Below are 15760 nucleotides of genomic sequence, written 5' to 3'. Positions count from 1 at the left end.
AAATCTTCTATAATTAGTGAGAAAATTATACTTGTGAAGTGTGTAGAATGAAACTTTTGAAGAAAGGCTATATTCTCATTTTACACTTCAAACCTTCTATAATTAGCAAGAAAATTATATTTATGAAAAGTGTAGAATAAGATTTTTAAAGAAATGCTATATTCATATAAAAAAGTGTATTTTTTTTCAAACCAAACCAATAGAAAGTAGAAGCACCTCTACACATGCTTCTAAAAAAAAAAAAAAAATCTTTTTTCATTAGAGGCAGGTGAAAATAGTATTAATTAATGAAACTTTTATATTGACAATCCTAACCCCATCTTTTTCTTGCTAAAGGCACTTTTACCACCTAGTTTATCCAACCTTTGGTTTTTTTTTTTTTTTTTTTTTTTCACAATGGTTTATTCTTACACCACAACAAAAGTAAGTTCTAAAAATCCGCTGTAGCACGAAAAATTGGTTTGAGCATTGTTTCACAACAACTGGGTTCGAATCCCGGCAGCGGAAATTGTTTTTGTTATTTATTTCTATAACTAAATTTTTTATTTATTTAAAGGAAATTGTTATTGACATTCCAAAAATCTCATTTTATACTTCAAACCTTCTATAATTAGTAAGAAAATTATACTTGTGAGGTGTGTAGAATGAGACTTTTGAAGAAATGCTATATTCTCATTTTACACTTCAAACATTCTATAATTAGCAAGAAAATTATATTTATGAGGAGTGTAGAATGAGATTTTTGAAGAAAAGCTATATTCATATAAAAAAAAGTGTATTTTTTTCAAAATGATGGATCCAAACCAATAGAAAGCAGAAGCACCTCTACACATGCTTCTAAAAATAAAAATAAAAAAAGAAATCTTTTTTCATTAGAGGCAGGTGAAAATAGTATCAATTAATGAAACTTTTATATTGACAATCCTAACCCCATCTTTTTCTTGCTAAAAGCACTTTTACCACATAGTTTATCCAACATTTGGTTTTTATTTTTATTTTTTTCACAATGGTTTATTCTTACAACACAGCAAAAGTAAGTTTGAAAAAAAATAACACAATAACCAGAAACAAGCCATAATTGTACGTTCCTATACTCGTTTCTCTCTCAATTAATTAGGATTTTCTCCATAAACATAATTAAGGAGTACCTAAGTACCAAGACTACTGATCAACCGGATATACGTTGATAATTTCGAATCCAAACAATTGACACTCACAACGAAATCAGTTTAAAACACACACTAATCAAATTAACTGCAAATAAACGTTCATAAATACGTCTTTTAGCAGTTGAGACCACAGTACCTGGTGAATAAAACGATTAAGAAGAACAGGAAAAATTTGATCAAAGAATATCATTAAACTTGACAGGCTAAGCTGCCTATGCCTAGGTTTGTGACTTGCGATTTCTCTTTTCCTCGATACCCGACTGAGAAAACCTACGCCGAAGAATTTCCAAAACCTCTTCCATTTTCACGCCTTTACGGGCCAGAAGAGCCATGCCATGATAAAGCACATCTGCCATCTCTGAGGCAGCACGCAGCCTGTCTTCGTTCTCCTCTAGTGTTCGGCATAGCTCATCCGCCTCTTCCCTGGATCGAGAAAGAAAAACCACGAACAGAGGCTTACAAGTGAAAATACAGAAGATAGCTCATTTAGTAATATAGTTTTCGACAATGAGGATAACATCTATAACTCGAACCACCCAAAAGTCTGTATCTGAGAATAACAAGGATATTACTTCTCTAATTCCTTCTGCTACCTTTTTTCGAGTTCTTGAGAAGTTAAGATAAAATGCAAATTTATATCATTCTGACTCAAATCTGACACAATATGACATTTTGAACATTTTACCTGATTTTTGAGCACAACAACTTCTCATCAGATAGTAGACGCCGAGTCCATGAGGGCTTTCCACTCTCTGGAACTTCTAACTCTTCTTTTCGCTTAGCAATTGTTGACTCTAACGAGTACAAAGTGGTCAATGCCAATTTATGTTCTTCGTCCTGTCACAAATCATCTGAATCACTTACAAAACAAGTAATTTGATGCTTGATAAAAATATATAGGTTATTTTAATTGATTAATATTGAAAACCTGTCGATGTTCCAACAAATCAAGAACTGGGGTGTAATAGCACGTCTCTGACCCTGTGTGGCAAGTAGGTCCATCAGGCTTCCCAAGGTATATTATCTGAGAAAAAGGTCTGAGTTAAAGTAGTTGAGGATTAGAAAATGGGTTCCAACTAAAATAGCCAATGACATACCGAGTCTCGGTCACAATCAAGGAAGATTTCTTGAACATTAATGAAATTATTGGAGGTCTCTCCCTTTGTCCACAATGTTGATCGCGACCGACTGTAGAATGTAGCCTTCCGGGAGGAAACTGTCGTGGCCACTGCTTCCCTGTTAGCAAAGCCTTGCATCAAGATGGCTCCTGTGTCAACGTTTTGAGCTATGGCAACTGCCAAACCTTTCTCATCCCATTTTACACTGTCTAACACTGTTTCAACCTGAAATATTATTGGTGGATATTATAATCTCCTCCATTTACATGTTCTATTCTGAAAATGGGAAGAGGAAAAAGACGGCATCCAAAATAAACTAAGTGAAGATGCATACATTACATCTATTGGCACTACAGTACCTGTCACGATATGAGAGTGATTTGTAACAAGTTTAGCACATATACGAAACTAAGTGAAGATGAATACATGTCATCTATTGGCACTACTTGTAGGTACATGTTTTGTACATTCAAGGAAAGGGGGTTGGTCTCTAGATTCCAGATGGGGCTCAAATATCAGGAAATGACAAACTACATCAAATTTCCTTCTGTATAATTCTTAGTAAACACCTACTATGAATATTGAATGATAAGAACTCCATAAATATAGAAAAATTAAGAAAGCAAAACACAATTTTTCTTTTTACTGAATTATGTAGTGCCCTGTATGGTTGAGTTGCATTTCCGCAGAACATGGGTTAAGTAAAAATTTAGGGCTTGGTTAAGCAGTATTACCACTCATTCTGTAGGATGATTCATGCTAAGTCACAAGATCAAAATGAAGCAGTGTAATTAAAAAAGAAGATATAACAAGGCTATCTTTATCATCAGAAGCAGCTAAAGGAGTGTTGCAGTTCTATTCGGTACTGATTTCTGTAAATGCTGATGGGTTTATCAAAACATATTCAAACAATGAAGAATCCTTCTGTAATTTCTCTATTCAACATCTCAATTAGAAATATTTCTAGTAAAGAATGACAATCAACATTAAGTTAGTGAAATAGGTACCTTTGATTGCAGATGGAGGTCCCTGTCAAAGTTGCTGGTGGAGGAAGCGTAAACAAGAGAACTGCTCTTTCTACTGAAATTGCTTCTACCATAGTGATACTGGTTAGAAACGGAAACGCGGCAAGGGGAAGAAACTCTCACAGGTTGCAGAGAATGCAAATGTGGAATCGCCATTCACATCAACTTTCCTGAGACATAAATACAAGATGAAGTCATTTGTCACCAAAAAGGAACAATGGAAATAAGAAAATAATATCAATTACAAATGCATCCACAATGATACCTAGGATTGAAGAAATATGCGTGAGTCCCCCAAAGTTAAAAAATCTTGAGAGGAATTAAGACAATGGAAATCGTATCTGCAATAATACAATAGATAAATCATGAGAGTTATGATAGAAATATGTGTGTGTGTGTGTGTGTGTGAGAGAGAGAGAGAGAGAGAGAGAGAGAGAGAGAGAGAGAGAGAGAGAGATAAAGAGAGAGAATACCATAGCAGAGAACTTCTCCAACCAGTCCCTTTCTGATTCTTATGATTCCCTAAATAAAAAAGAGAAGTTTATAATAATTCTTTATAGGGTCCTCTCCTCAGAAGCTAACATAATTCTGTGTTGTACATAAAAAATGGGAAATCGAGCATTGGTTTAACTTAGTATTCATCTTGTCAGATATTGATTCACATGAAATGAATACAGTTCCACAAAGGATTCATGTTGAGGTGATGCAATGATAGAAAATTATATGATTTCATATTCTAATCACCCATATCGACTATAGCTGGAGCAGGATCCATATCAACAGCCGCATAATCAATTTTTCAGGAACCAATAATATGAACGACATATCAATGATCGATCACGTATAGCTATGTATATTCCATAATCACCCAATAAGAATATTCAGTACATCAATGTAAGTTTTTTTGTTCCATAACAATGCAGAACCAAACCTCCTATAGTCCTATGAAGGGGGTTTCGATTAAACCGGTTCAAATGTATTCCAAAAGTTCAAACCTTCTTGCAAAATGTCCTCACAACAACATCAGTAGCTGCCTCCCTATAATTTATAAACATATTTGAACACATTTTTACAAAATTCCCATCAAGTTTCTACTGAAAATTTAAAACCCAGGCATATATTACTTAAATGCTCCAAACTTTACACCACTTAATTACTCCAAATCCAAAGCAACAGCATTAATCAATTTTTTCTTCCAAAACCCATTATTTTTTATTGGGTATCAATGAATTCTTCACAACCCATGAATTTGCAGAGCTTTTTTAGTAAATTCAAAACCAGCATTAATCAGTGGGTGTATGTGAAAAAGGAAAAAAACTAGGAACGGAATCCATTTTAGTAACATGTATTCATACCTCAAGAATCTGAACAGAGCTAGAGTAAAAAGGGAGGCGTACTTGGTTGCTGCCAGGGCTGGGCATGGGCCGGGCCAGGCCAAATTTTGAAGGAACGGACCGGACCGGAGTTTAAAAAAAAAAAGGGTTGGTCCGGGGCAGGTACAACAGATTTTAAAACAGGAACCGGACCTAACTCGGCCCGTTTCAAACGGGCCGGTTTGGTCCGGGTACACGGGTCCCTTTTTTTTTTTTGGGAAATAAAAAACACTTAATTTTTACAGATTTTACAGTGCCCTAGAAGAAGCATTACGATGCCAGACTAAGTTAACCTAACTACATAGCAGCTGATCTTCAATTAACTAAGTTAACCTAACTACAAACAAAACAGACCACAGAATCATAACACAAGACTACTAAAATATAGGGCTGCATATGTTTTATTACATTACGAATGCCTTCTGACATTGGTCAACAGAACTATAAGGTCACAGGATCTTCCAGTTCCTAAAGAAAATAAATAATGCCTAAACAGGAATGCGAGAAGCAGAGGGAAAAAGGAAGAGCAGCTTAAAAATAGGCTCAACCCTGAGGAAAAAGGAACAGCAGCTAACAATAGACTCAAATTAGACACAGAACAGGAAATCCACCAAATAAGTTCTAAGCATTAACATTCTGGTTGCCAACCAACCAGTCGGTGATTATTTGATCTCGTGCAATGTATAAATGATGTCATGCACAAGATGAGGATAATGAATTTAAGCAGCAAGTGTGGTTTCAAGACAGATCAGTCCAGAATATAAGTTCTTGAGGCTATAAAATGATGAAATTTACAGAAACCAACCTCAAGAATCTGGAGCCACTCTTCTCCAGACAGCTGCAAGAGAGAAACGATAAAAATGTAAGTTACTCTTGACCATCTACATTTATCAGACCAAAATCAATAGTGGGTTTGAATGGTGAAATGAATACAGTGGGAAGAAGACTTTTACTAACCTTATTCAGCCGCCGGGAAACTAGTCCTTTCTGGTTCAGTGTACTCCACCTTATCTTCCACCTTTCACCTACAACAAAAGAAACAAAAATAGCCTAACTTTACCAACCCTTGAAATCTGCCCTAGGGGGTCATAAGAAACACAATCACCCTATCCAAGTACATGCCCTAGGGGTCACAGATTCATTAAACACAAGATCAAAGTAATAATGCCAACTCTAAATTGATTATGGATTTTGCAACTTAACTAAAGACGAGAAGTTAAAGGATCTGAATCAGTAACAATACAACTGACGTATTTTTGGGAATCAACATCACTTCATCAAGATACTCTGAAATTACAAAACATAGCTCGTAAAGACCATAAAATATTGTAATGATATAATCCATGAAGGCAAGGATAAAAGCTACCAAAATTTGAATCCCCACATCACAACCCACAATTCCTAGGAATTTCTAGTCAAATTAACCATTCCTAAAGAGCCCAGATTTCAACCTCACACAAGCTGTCCCCACTCAGATTGACTCAATTCACCATAGAGAATGTGGTGGTCGACGATTTTACCACTCAATCAGACAAACACACTCTCATACAACCTGTTCGTACCCATATCTGTGATTAATTTCAACATGTTCAGAAGGTAATAGCTAAATCAGAACCAACCTTCATTGGTCTGGGCATTGCTGACGACGAGGTCATAATCAACAGAGTCGAGCTCGGGGTGGTGGAGGAGACGACGAGGCGAGAAGGCCAGAGAGAATCGAGTCGAGCTCGAGGAGACATAGGTCCTAGGGTAAAACTAACGGTTCAGATTTGCTGGTAGGTTCCTTTTCAATCCCGTCCGTCCATTGCAATTACAAACGGGCCGGTCCGGATCCCCGTTTTTCTATACTTCTGAAACTGCCCCGCTCCTAAAATTTCAAAGCCCCACCCCTGCACATTTCTCTTTTTAAAAATTAGGAACCCGTCCGTATCTCTGTCCCGACCCACGGTTCCTATACCTGTTTGCCCACCCCCAGTTACTGCTAACCGCTGTTTGCTGAACGTTTGTTGCTGCTGCTCAAGTGGTGCCGTTTTACGAAAAGGATTTTTCCTCCACAAAATTCACCAGTCCGGACATTTGAAATTTGATTCAACGGTTAAAGTTATCATAACTTTTAAAGGAACCTGCTTTTAATTGGTTGATCAAATTTTAAGAGCCCGAATTGATGAGTTTGGTATAAATGATCAGAGAGGATCCTTTCCCTATTTTATGACAATACAAAACATTATATATCACAAAGGAGGCACGTGTGCAAAAGAAAAAAAAAAAAGAGGCTCGTGCGGTTTGTTACGGGATCCACTAGATTGGCCTAAACCCAGCCAAACCCAACTTTTGGCCCAAATACGTTTTGAATTGAAATGACTACCCAGAAAATTGATCTCCACACCAAATCCCAAATGTTGACATCTTAGTGCCAATTCTACCCATTATTAGTCTAGTGGTAATTTTCATTACGAATGAGTTTGATATTTTAGATCGTCTTTAATAGAAATGTCAAATTTAATTTTTATAGTTGTTGAATGTCAAATTTAATTTTTATAGTTGTTGTCACAAAATAGAATTCTGTAAAGTCTTCTATTCCAACCAAGTTTTCTGAGAGTGAGATTTGGTGCAAGGAGGATGTTAAGCGGATGACACTTCTTCTTGGATGGCGTCTTATGGTCAAGCTAGGCAAGGTTTCTTTTCTACCGACTTGTGGTTGGTTTGGTATTACTTTGCTTTGAAAAAAAAAATTTGTTTCTGCTGTGCTGTGAGAATAAGCAGCTGTGAAAAAAAGCTGATTTTTCAAAGCTGGGTTTTTCATATTTGTGTTTTTGGCTTTTTTCACCCAAAGCTGTGAAAAAAGCTGAAGTTGAATGTTTACCAAACCAAGACTTGATCTCATTATGGCATTTGGTATTTTATGGAGAAAATTTCTTAGTGTGTTAGGAATAGAGGTGGACACCACGTGTCATTATATAAGTGGTGAAGAGTTTTATTTTTTAAGTTATTAATTTTTTTAACACAAGTATCTCACTATTTGTATAGTGACGTATGATGTACCACTGTGTTTTGAGCACGCTAAAAATTCTCTCGTATTTCATATTTCATGGTTATTGGCACATCTTTGTTGACTTCTAGTGAGTGAGTTTTCAAGTTAAAACTTTTGTTTTTAATTATTATTTTTTATATTTGATCTTAATTTTTTTTTTTCAAATGATAAATTTTATTAGATTGAATATTTAATTAGTTACTGACAAAATCCAAACTCAATACGGTTATGCAAGAGCTCAATAAGCAGAAAATACAAAATACGAGAGAGGTAAATCAACATAATGAAATGAAAGGACAAGATGGTCATTTACTGAGAAAGAATACGCGAAACGGCAAAGTGGCAACATCATGTGTAAACATTAGGGCATCACCACACGCACAAGCCAGCCGCAGTGCTAAGTAAACGTTATAACCGTTAGATCAAATACCAAACATCCAACGGCTCAGAAAGAAACCCTAACGAAACTGATGCAGCACTCGCTCCCCTTTAAATCCCCGAGGTCCTCACTGCCATCTTCCTCTACTCGATCTCGCTCCTGATTACAAAGTCTGCGGCGAGAGAGAACCCCCTTCCATCTTTCACTCCTCGATTACTTGAGGTTAGCATTTCTGCTTAAACTTCTATGGCTTCAAAATTCTTGAAATCTTCTTGGTTTGCATGTTATCTGATTTATTGAAGTGAATCGATGATCTGGGTTTTGGTTGTGGATGAATATTTGTGATTGGATCTATGGGTTTGTGTTGAAAATTTTTCATTTGCGTTCGTGGGTTTTGAAGAAACTGCATGTGGGTTTCTTGTGTTTTTTTTTTTTTTTTTTTTTCTGAAAATGTTTGAGGATTTATGAACTGGGTTCTTGAATGTGCATGCAAATCCTTTAGCTTCTTGTATCAGATGCGGAAGATCTAATCAGATTTGGGTTTATCTTTTTTACCATATTAGGCTTCATTATCTGGTTTGTGGATTTATCAGTTCCATGTGACTCGTTCCCTTGAAGCAATATTAATCGTGTTGCTTTCCATAAATTTTTACCTCGAATTTTCTCTTGTTTATTTGAGGATTATTGGTGCAACTAAACTTATTCATAAATTAATTTCGAAATTTGTATTTAAAACGTTTAATTTTGTTACATTTAGTAATATCATGCATTTGGGTTCAATAAATTGATTGTAACATTGATGATTCCTACAGACCTGTAATGATTTGCGGATATGATCGCAGATCTAAGAACATCTAAGGGACTGAGTTCAATTTTCTCTTGTTTATTTAGGAACACTGTAGCAACTAACTTTTTTGGTTGTGCATGTTTTTAAATTATATTAAAATTTATCTTTGTTTCTTTTAATTTGTAAATCCTGTAAATATTTACTTATTTTGTAGTAACTGTGATGATTCCTTCAGACCTGTAATGATTTGCGGTAATGATCGCATATCTAAGAACATCTAAGGGACTGAGTTCTATTTTATATTTCCATAAATACTTTACATTGTTGATTTGGATTTAATTTCTTATAATATATGCTGTCTGCCTAATTGTTTGATGATTAATTGGCCATGCCTAGATGATTGTATATTTCATTCAGGCTAATTGCCCGTTGTGTTTTGATGATTGTTGTTTTCTGCACTTTCAGATAACTTGCTGAGATCCCATCATGGGTAAGGAAAAGTTTCACATCAACATTGTGGTCATTGGCCATGTCGACTCTGGGAAGTCAACCACCACTGGTCACTTGATCTACAAGCTTGGAGGTATTGACAAGCGTGTCATTGAGAGGTTCGAGAAGGAGGCTGCTGAGATGAACAAGAGGTCATTCAAGTATGCTTGGGTGTTGGACAAGCTCAAGGCTGAGCGTGAGCGTGGTATTACCATTGATATTGCCTTGTGGAAGTTTGAGACCACCAAGTACTACTGCACTGTTATTGATGCTCCCGGACATCGTGATTTCATCAAGAACATGATCACTGGTACCTCCCAGGCTGATTGTGCTGTCCTCATTATTGATTCCACCACTGGTGGTTTTGAGGCCGGTATTTCCAAGGATGGTCAGACCCGTGAGCATGCTCTGCTTGCTTTCACTCTTGGTGTCAAGCAGATGATTTGCTGCTGCAACAAGGTGGGTCTTATACATTATTTGGGGACATTTCAGTTGTTATGGTTGTACTTATTTGTGGACAGTTCTAACTTATGTTTCATTATTTCTGAATTTTGCAGATGGATGCCACTACTCCCAAGTACTCGAAGGCAAGGTACGATGAAATCGTGAAGGAAGTCTCATCCTACCTCAAGAAGGTTGGGTACAACCCTGACAAAATTGCCTTTGTCCCCATTTCTGGATTTGAGGGTGACAACATGATTGAGAGGTCCACCAACCTAGACTGGTACAAGGGACCAACCCTTCTTGAGGCCCTTGACCTGATCAATGAGCCCAAGAGGCCCTCAGACAAGCCCCTCCGTCTCCCACTTCAGGATGTGTACAAGATTGGTGGCATTGGAACTGTGCCTGTGGGACGAGTTGAAACTGGTGTTGTGAAGCCTGGTATGGTTGTGACCTTCGGTCCCACTGGTCTGACCACTGAAGTTAAGTCTGTTGAGATGCACCATGAAGCTCTTCAGGAGGCTCTTCCCGGTGACAATGTCGGGTTCAATGTTAAGAATGTTGCTGTCAAGGATCTGAAGCGTGGTTTTGTTGCTTCCAACTCCAAGGATGATCCTGCAAAGGAGGCTGCCAACTTTACCTCTCAGGTCATCATCATGAACCACCCTGGGCAGATTGGAAATGGTTATGCTCCAGTGCTCGATTGCCACACCTCCCACATTGCTGTCAAGTTTGCTGAGATCTTGACCAAGATTGACAGGCGATCCGGTAAGGAGCTTGAGAAGGAGCCCAAATTCTTGAAGAACGGAGATGCTGGTATGGTTAAGATGATTCCCACCAAGCCCATGGTTGTCGAGACCTTCTCTGAGTACCCCCCTCTCGGACGTTTTGCTGTGAGAGACATGCGCCAGACCGTTGCTGTGGGTGTGATCAAGAGTGTGGAGAAGAAGGAGCCAACTGGTGCCAAGGTGACCAAAGCCGCAGCCAAGAAGAAGTGAAGTGTTTTATGTTATCGTCCCGCCCTTAGCTAGATCAGTTTTGTCTGAAGTCGTTTATTTTCCATTTTTGTGCTACTCTCGGAGTTACTTGGACAGGTTTTACAAGTTTTACATCGTAGCCCTCTTGCCTTGCTTGCAAGGATTGTGGAGGAGCTGAGCCGCTAGAAGCGATTCTGGTTGCTCGGCAAGCTGTGTTGTATGCTATTTGTTGGTTTATACATTGAAATCGGTCGTTTAGTGGGTCATTGGACAACTTTGTATTAATGTCCGCAATCTGTGTTAAATCTGCTTGTGTTAAAATTGTCTTCTTGGCTTTTGCTCTTATGTTTTCTTTTTAGATCTGAATTTCGGGCGTGCCGAGTTTTTATGTGGTGAATACCACACTTTGTGCAGACCGTGTTTCGGATACTAGCTATCCGCCCAAACCTTCTGGTCAGCCAGAGACCGTGCCAAACTTCAGTAAAAAAAAACACTATCTTGCGCAATTGAAACATCTTATAAATCCGAACATTCGTGTTCAATTTAAATCTGCAACAACTTAAACATGGACAATCCCACCAACCTAACGAACATCCAAACAAAATATCCTGTGAGAAATTTACGTAGTATTTAAATTTCATTGATGAATACAAGCTGCTCTTGCCCACGTACGTATCGGTTGTGGTTGATATCTGCCTCGCTGGAGTTGTGATCCCGATTCAAAATTGTTGTGCCCGAACCAAAATACCGAAGCTGAGATGATGTCTGTCGCAATGTGCGCTACTGCTGGTTCAACACGCAAGTCACATCTGCAGCAGGTACATTCATTTGTTACACACACATCTGCAGTACATAGTTTCAGATTTCACAATTAGCCTTCACAAGGTATCTACCTGATCTACAACTCCTTATCACTGTCAAGCTGTGCCTTTGTTGCTGCCTTTTCAGCTTCTTCCAAGACAAACTTCTTTAGTGAGTCAACATCCCTCGGCCCTGATCATTTGTACAAGAAACAATAACTAAGTGAGATACTGCACTATAGAAAGTCTAATACGTCGTTTGGGCCATAAATTAAAAACTCAGCCTTGAATAGGCTGCACTTGACCGGAGTCTACAAATAATATACACAACAGATGAAACAGTTATTTGGACTGATAACAGATCAAACTCACTTCAAATGAATCCATAGCTAGATATTCCATCACCTACATTTGCTTATGGGACCTGAGTAGTTTACATATATTTTGAAACCTAGGTATTTGACTATAATCTGAGGTATCATCATCACACAGAAATAATAGTCATTGTCATGGCCACCAATCTAATGGTTAACAGAACCAATGTCCCAGTATTTATACTAAACAAGGCCAGCCAATATTAAGTATGTATATACTAAATAAGCCAAGGATCAGTCACCACAAATATTCATTATTTATACTAAACAAAGCCAGCCAATATTAAGTATGTATATACTAAATAAGCCAAGGATCAGTCACCACAAATATTCATCTCTAGCACCGCTATACTACACAAAGCAGCCAAATCTTTCACAGGTACACACTTAAGACAGCACCACTCAAACATTTTTCGCAATTTATATCTAACATTCCTCCTCCACCAAAAAAGAAAAAAGTGCAAAAAATAATATAAAAACATGCACATATCTTTTTCAACATTGGGGTATGATAAGGTAAAGTGCAGTATTTATCACTTTTCCACAACAATACCATATTGCCTCTTTCAATGTCAGCCGTAGCCAAATGTTAGGACTTCTTATTTGTGATGGATTTCCACTGTTGTTATTATATTTAAGATGACAAGTTGGATAATGAATGATACGCAGATGTGATGGCCAATTTATATGCCCAAAATAAATTATAATGCTTTCCCAAATGAATCTGTATCGAACAAAAATGAATAGGCAAGTGCTACTGATCTGAATTGAAAATAAATATATATGAACACTTTCTTTTCTCAGATGTTACTAACAGGCACTTTAGGGGAAATACGTGCCCAAGCCTGCGAGAAGCTTGCACTTGAAATCTATTTTCTGGACAAGGCCCTTCAACAGGAATTTCATAGAAATTGGAAGCGCAATTGTTTAGAGATAGTGTAAGTGATAATAGTAAGCCTGAGTAGATCAAATAGAAAAGATTTTATGCAGCACAAAGATGAATATGGATGGAAACACAACTGATATAGCAGAAACGAAATTCAAATCGCACCTTGATATTTTGCAACTTCTTCACCATCATAGAATACTTTAAACGTAGGATACGAATGAATGTCAACTTTTGAACATACTGGTTTACTCGTACTACAATCAACCTCCCCAACCTCTATTTCGTCTTCACCTTCCATTGTCTTCCCAAGGTCCTCCCACAATGTACCCAAGTTCTTACTGAAACCAAATGTTACCATTACCAGTATGAATAACAATCAAATAAATCTCGCCAATCATAAACTCGAAAGATGCGAGAAACTTACCAATGCTTACACCATGGCACACAAAATTTCACAAACCATGCCGTGTCTTTCTCCTTCACCTACGAAAAACGCATACGCAAATAAACAATCGGCAAGGCGATAAAGGGAAAATAAATTTCTAATTAGCGGGCATGGCATATCTTTCCAAACTCCTACCTACTTAATAAAAAACATACATTTCTTATAAAACTCAACCCATAAAAAATTTCACTTTAACTTCCAGTCCGATTTCGTAGACTCAATCGCCATTTAATTCTGTCACCGATACTATATCAAAACACAATTGACAAAAAGGGCAAAACTAACTAGGGATTAGCATTGATAAGACCGCCAGGGATTGATGAGTAAGGAAAAATATGATCTGGTTAGGGTTAAAAACCCTAACTATATATGCTTGTGTGTAGAAATTGAAAAATTGGATCCGTGAAATTATTTAGATTGGATCTGTGAAATTGAATGCAAATCAATGAAGAATTTGAAGGGGTTTTGCAGTTGTTACCTTGTCGGAGAAGGTGTCAGCGGTTAGGGTTATAACCTCGGCTTCGGTATATGTTGTTAGAATTGGAAGAAGAAAGAGAAGAACTGAGATGAAAACTAGACAAGGAGAGTGGGTTTTCATCGCTGCTGAGAAAATTATAAAAATTTTCCGTGAAAATATGATCGACGGACGAGCCTATGTGAAGTTCTCTCCCAACTTCAGCTCGTTTACGAATCTACACTTAACTGTATATTTAGAAAACCATCCTCGTCAACTTTTTGCCTTTTTTTCTCATTTTTGGCCTCACTTTTGAGTCATTCTTGACAAAAAAGGACGGCAAAATTGTAATTTTAACATTTTGACAAAATGATAATCATATTCCCATTTTTTTATTTTACTCTTACTTTTGATCAGGGGTGGAAAAAAATACCAAAAATCCCAAACCATACCGAAACCAAACCGAAAAAAAACCATACCGAAAATCCCGAAAATTTTGATACCGAAACCAAACCGATCCCGAATTTTTCGGTATGAGATTCGGTCTCACACTTAAAATTGTTCGGTATTCCCATCCCGAACCGAACTTTAAACCCTATTGTTATATATATGTTGGAATATATGTATATGGCCTATTTATATTATTAGAATAACTTAAGTGTGGGGATAAGGATCTGATTGTGTGCCCGACGCTTGAAGTTTTATCAAAGCACATGGGTGCTGTCTGCTGCTCTCTCTCTCTCTCTCTCTCATTATCTCCATCTGCTTTGCAACCCAGAAAGGCGAAGCCACCAAAACATTCCTTCAACTCAATTCAAACCCAAGCCGACACATCCATACTCACTCTCTCTCATTTCTCATCTTTGGCCCTTCACTCAGTCTCAGATTCTCTTTGTCTCTCCTTCTCGAATTCGAAGCCTAGCAGCCACCACCCTCTCACAGTCTCACTCCGACGAACTCTCTCCCCTCCGGCCACCACCACACATCACGGCTTCATCCCCACCTCGGATTCTCTCCATTGATTCTCTATGTGGGGTTTCAAATTAGGGTTTCGAATTGGGGCTTAGGGTTTCGAATTGGGGATTAGGGTTTCGAATTAGGGGCTCGGGTCAAGAGGAAAACGAACTATCTCTTCACTCTGTCTCTCTATCTCCCATCAATCTTCACTGATTCACTGTCACTTCTCTGATTTCATTTTGGGTTTTTCATGCAGGTTCGAATGTTTTCGATTTCAATTAGTTGATTTGGATTTCAATGCAAGTTCAGTTTCGGGAAATCTCGAAATACCAAATTTTTTTTGGGAATACCGAAATTCGGGAATCCCGAAGTTTCGGTTTGGGATCGGTCCTCTTATTCTCGTCCTGAAAATTTTCGGTTCGGGATTTGTTATGTCATTTTCGGTTCGGTATCCCATACCGAACCAGCCCTACTTTTGATACACAATATTTACATAAAAAGGGCAAAATGGTAATTATGTAATATTAAGAAAAATAGGCCCTTATTAAGAGATCTCATCATCATTGTCTACTTTTGTTTTTTTAATTTTTAAAAACTAATCACACTCCTTAATCAAAAATAAATCCTTAATAAAAAACAAAAAAGAAAATGAAATTGTTCACACACAAAGTGTGTGCTCATCTTCTAGTTCATAATTAAAATGAGACGAATTGAATTGAAAAGAAGTTGAAATTTGATGGAGTCAGAATTAAATTCTTAATAAAATTGTTTACTAATTTAAAAAAAAAATCAAAGTAGGAATAACATTCATCTATATAAGTCACATAGCGAGACATAAAAGTGTACAATCCTGTCAAAATATGCGGTTCTTTAAGGATCAATTCCTCTAGCAGCACAAGCCTGACTTTTTTTTTTCTTTTTTTTTTTCTTTTTCTTCTGTTGAAAGCTAACTGTTGACTAATTCACATAAATGAAAATGAAAATTAATGTGATTCGTAAAATGCTTTTGTGCAAAGTAATTTATATGTTTTTTTATTTTTTTTATCACAAAT

The 15760-nt window shown here is 37.2% G+C and overlaps 3 protein-coding genes and 2 non-coding genes across 7 annotated transcripts; 3 read left to right on the top strand and 2 right to left on the bottom strand.

The window, feature by feature from the left end:
- Positions 1-1224: 1224 nt before the first annotated feature.
- Positions 1225-6546, bottom strand: LOC103413049 (histidine biosynthesis bifunctional protein hisIE, chloroplastic-like). Of its 3 annotated transcripts, none has more exons than XM_029088500.2 (10): positions 6305-6546; positions 5643-5710; positions 5491-5523; positions 3786-3834; positions 3578-3653; positions 3295-3482; positions 2267-2512; positions 2098-2193; positions 1855-2006; positions 1225-1592 (listed from the first exon to the last, which is right to left on the bottom strand). In XM_029088500.2, the coding sequence occupies exons 6-10, from the start codon at positions 3466-3468 to the stop codon at positions 1388-1390; spliced, it is 873 nt and encodes a 290-aa protein (XP_028944333.1). In that variant the 5' UTR covers positions 3469-3482; positions 3578-3653; positions 3786-3834; positions 5491-5523; positions 5643-5710; positions 6305-6546; the 3' UTR covers positions 1225-1387. The 3 variants fall into 3 exon arrangements, with proteins under 3 accessions (XP_028944333.1, XP_028944334.1, XP_070664097.1); XM_029088501.2 differs by having other exon boundaries at positions 3786-3900; positions 6305-6509; XM_070807996.1 differs by lacking the exons at positions 5491-5523; positions 5643-5710; positions 6305-6546 and adding an exon at positions 4668-4710.
- Positions 6547-8103: 1557 nt separating this feature from the next.
- On the top strand, positions 8104-11110 carry LOC103447856 (elongation factor 1-alpha). Its single transcript, XM_008387060.4, has 3 exons — positions 8104-8317; positions 9348-9830; positions 9929-11110. The coding sequence occupies exons 2-3, from the start codon at positions 9369-9371 to the stop codon at positions 10808-10810; spliced, it is 1344 nt and encodes a 447-aa protein (XP_008385282.1). The 5' UTR covers positions 8104-8317; positions 9348-9368; the 3' UTR covers positions 10811-11110.
- Positions 8887-8967, top strand: LOC114819869 (small nucleolar RNA SNORD25). The gene has a single exon (XR_003767168.1). It is a non-coding gene; the product is annotated as a small nucleolar RNA SNORD25 (small nucleolar RNA).
- On the top strand, positions 9095-9177 carry LOC114819868 (small nucleolar RNA SNORD25). The gene has a single exon (XR_003767167.1). It is a non-coding gene; the product is annotated as a small nucleolar RNA SNORD25 (small nucleolar RNA).
- Positions 11111-11287: 177 nt separating the features above from the next.
- Positions 11288-14047, bottom strand: LOC103447857 (protein disulfide-isomerase 5-1). Its single transcript, XM_008387061.4, has 5 exons — positions 13776-14047; positions 13277-13335; positions 13015-13190; positions 11683-11782; positions 11288-11598 (listed from the first exon to the last, which is right to left on the bottom strand). The coding sequence occupies exons 1-4, from the start codon at positions 13893-13895 to the stop codon at positions 11688-11690; spliced, it is 450 nt and encodes a 149-aa protein (XP_008385283.2). The 5' UTR covers positions 13896-14047; the 3' UTR covers positions 11288-11598; positions 11683-11687.
- Positions 14048-15760: the final 1713 nt, after the last annotated feature.

This window comes from Malus domestica, chromosome 11 (genome assembly GCF_042453785.1).
Source record: "Malus domestica chromosome 11, GDT2T_hap1".
Classification (NCBI taxonomy): Eukaryota; Viridiplantae; Streptophyta; class Magnoliopsida; order Rosales; family Rosaceae; genus Malus; species Malus domestica.
The sequence above is the reverse complement of the archived record's forward strand: the minus strand, read 5'-3'. Positions and strand labels throughout refer to the sequence as shown.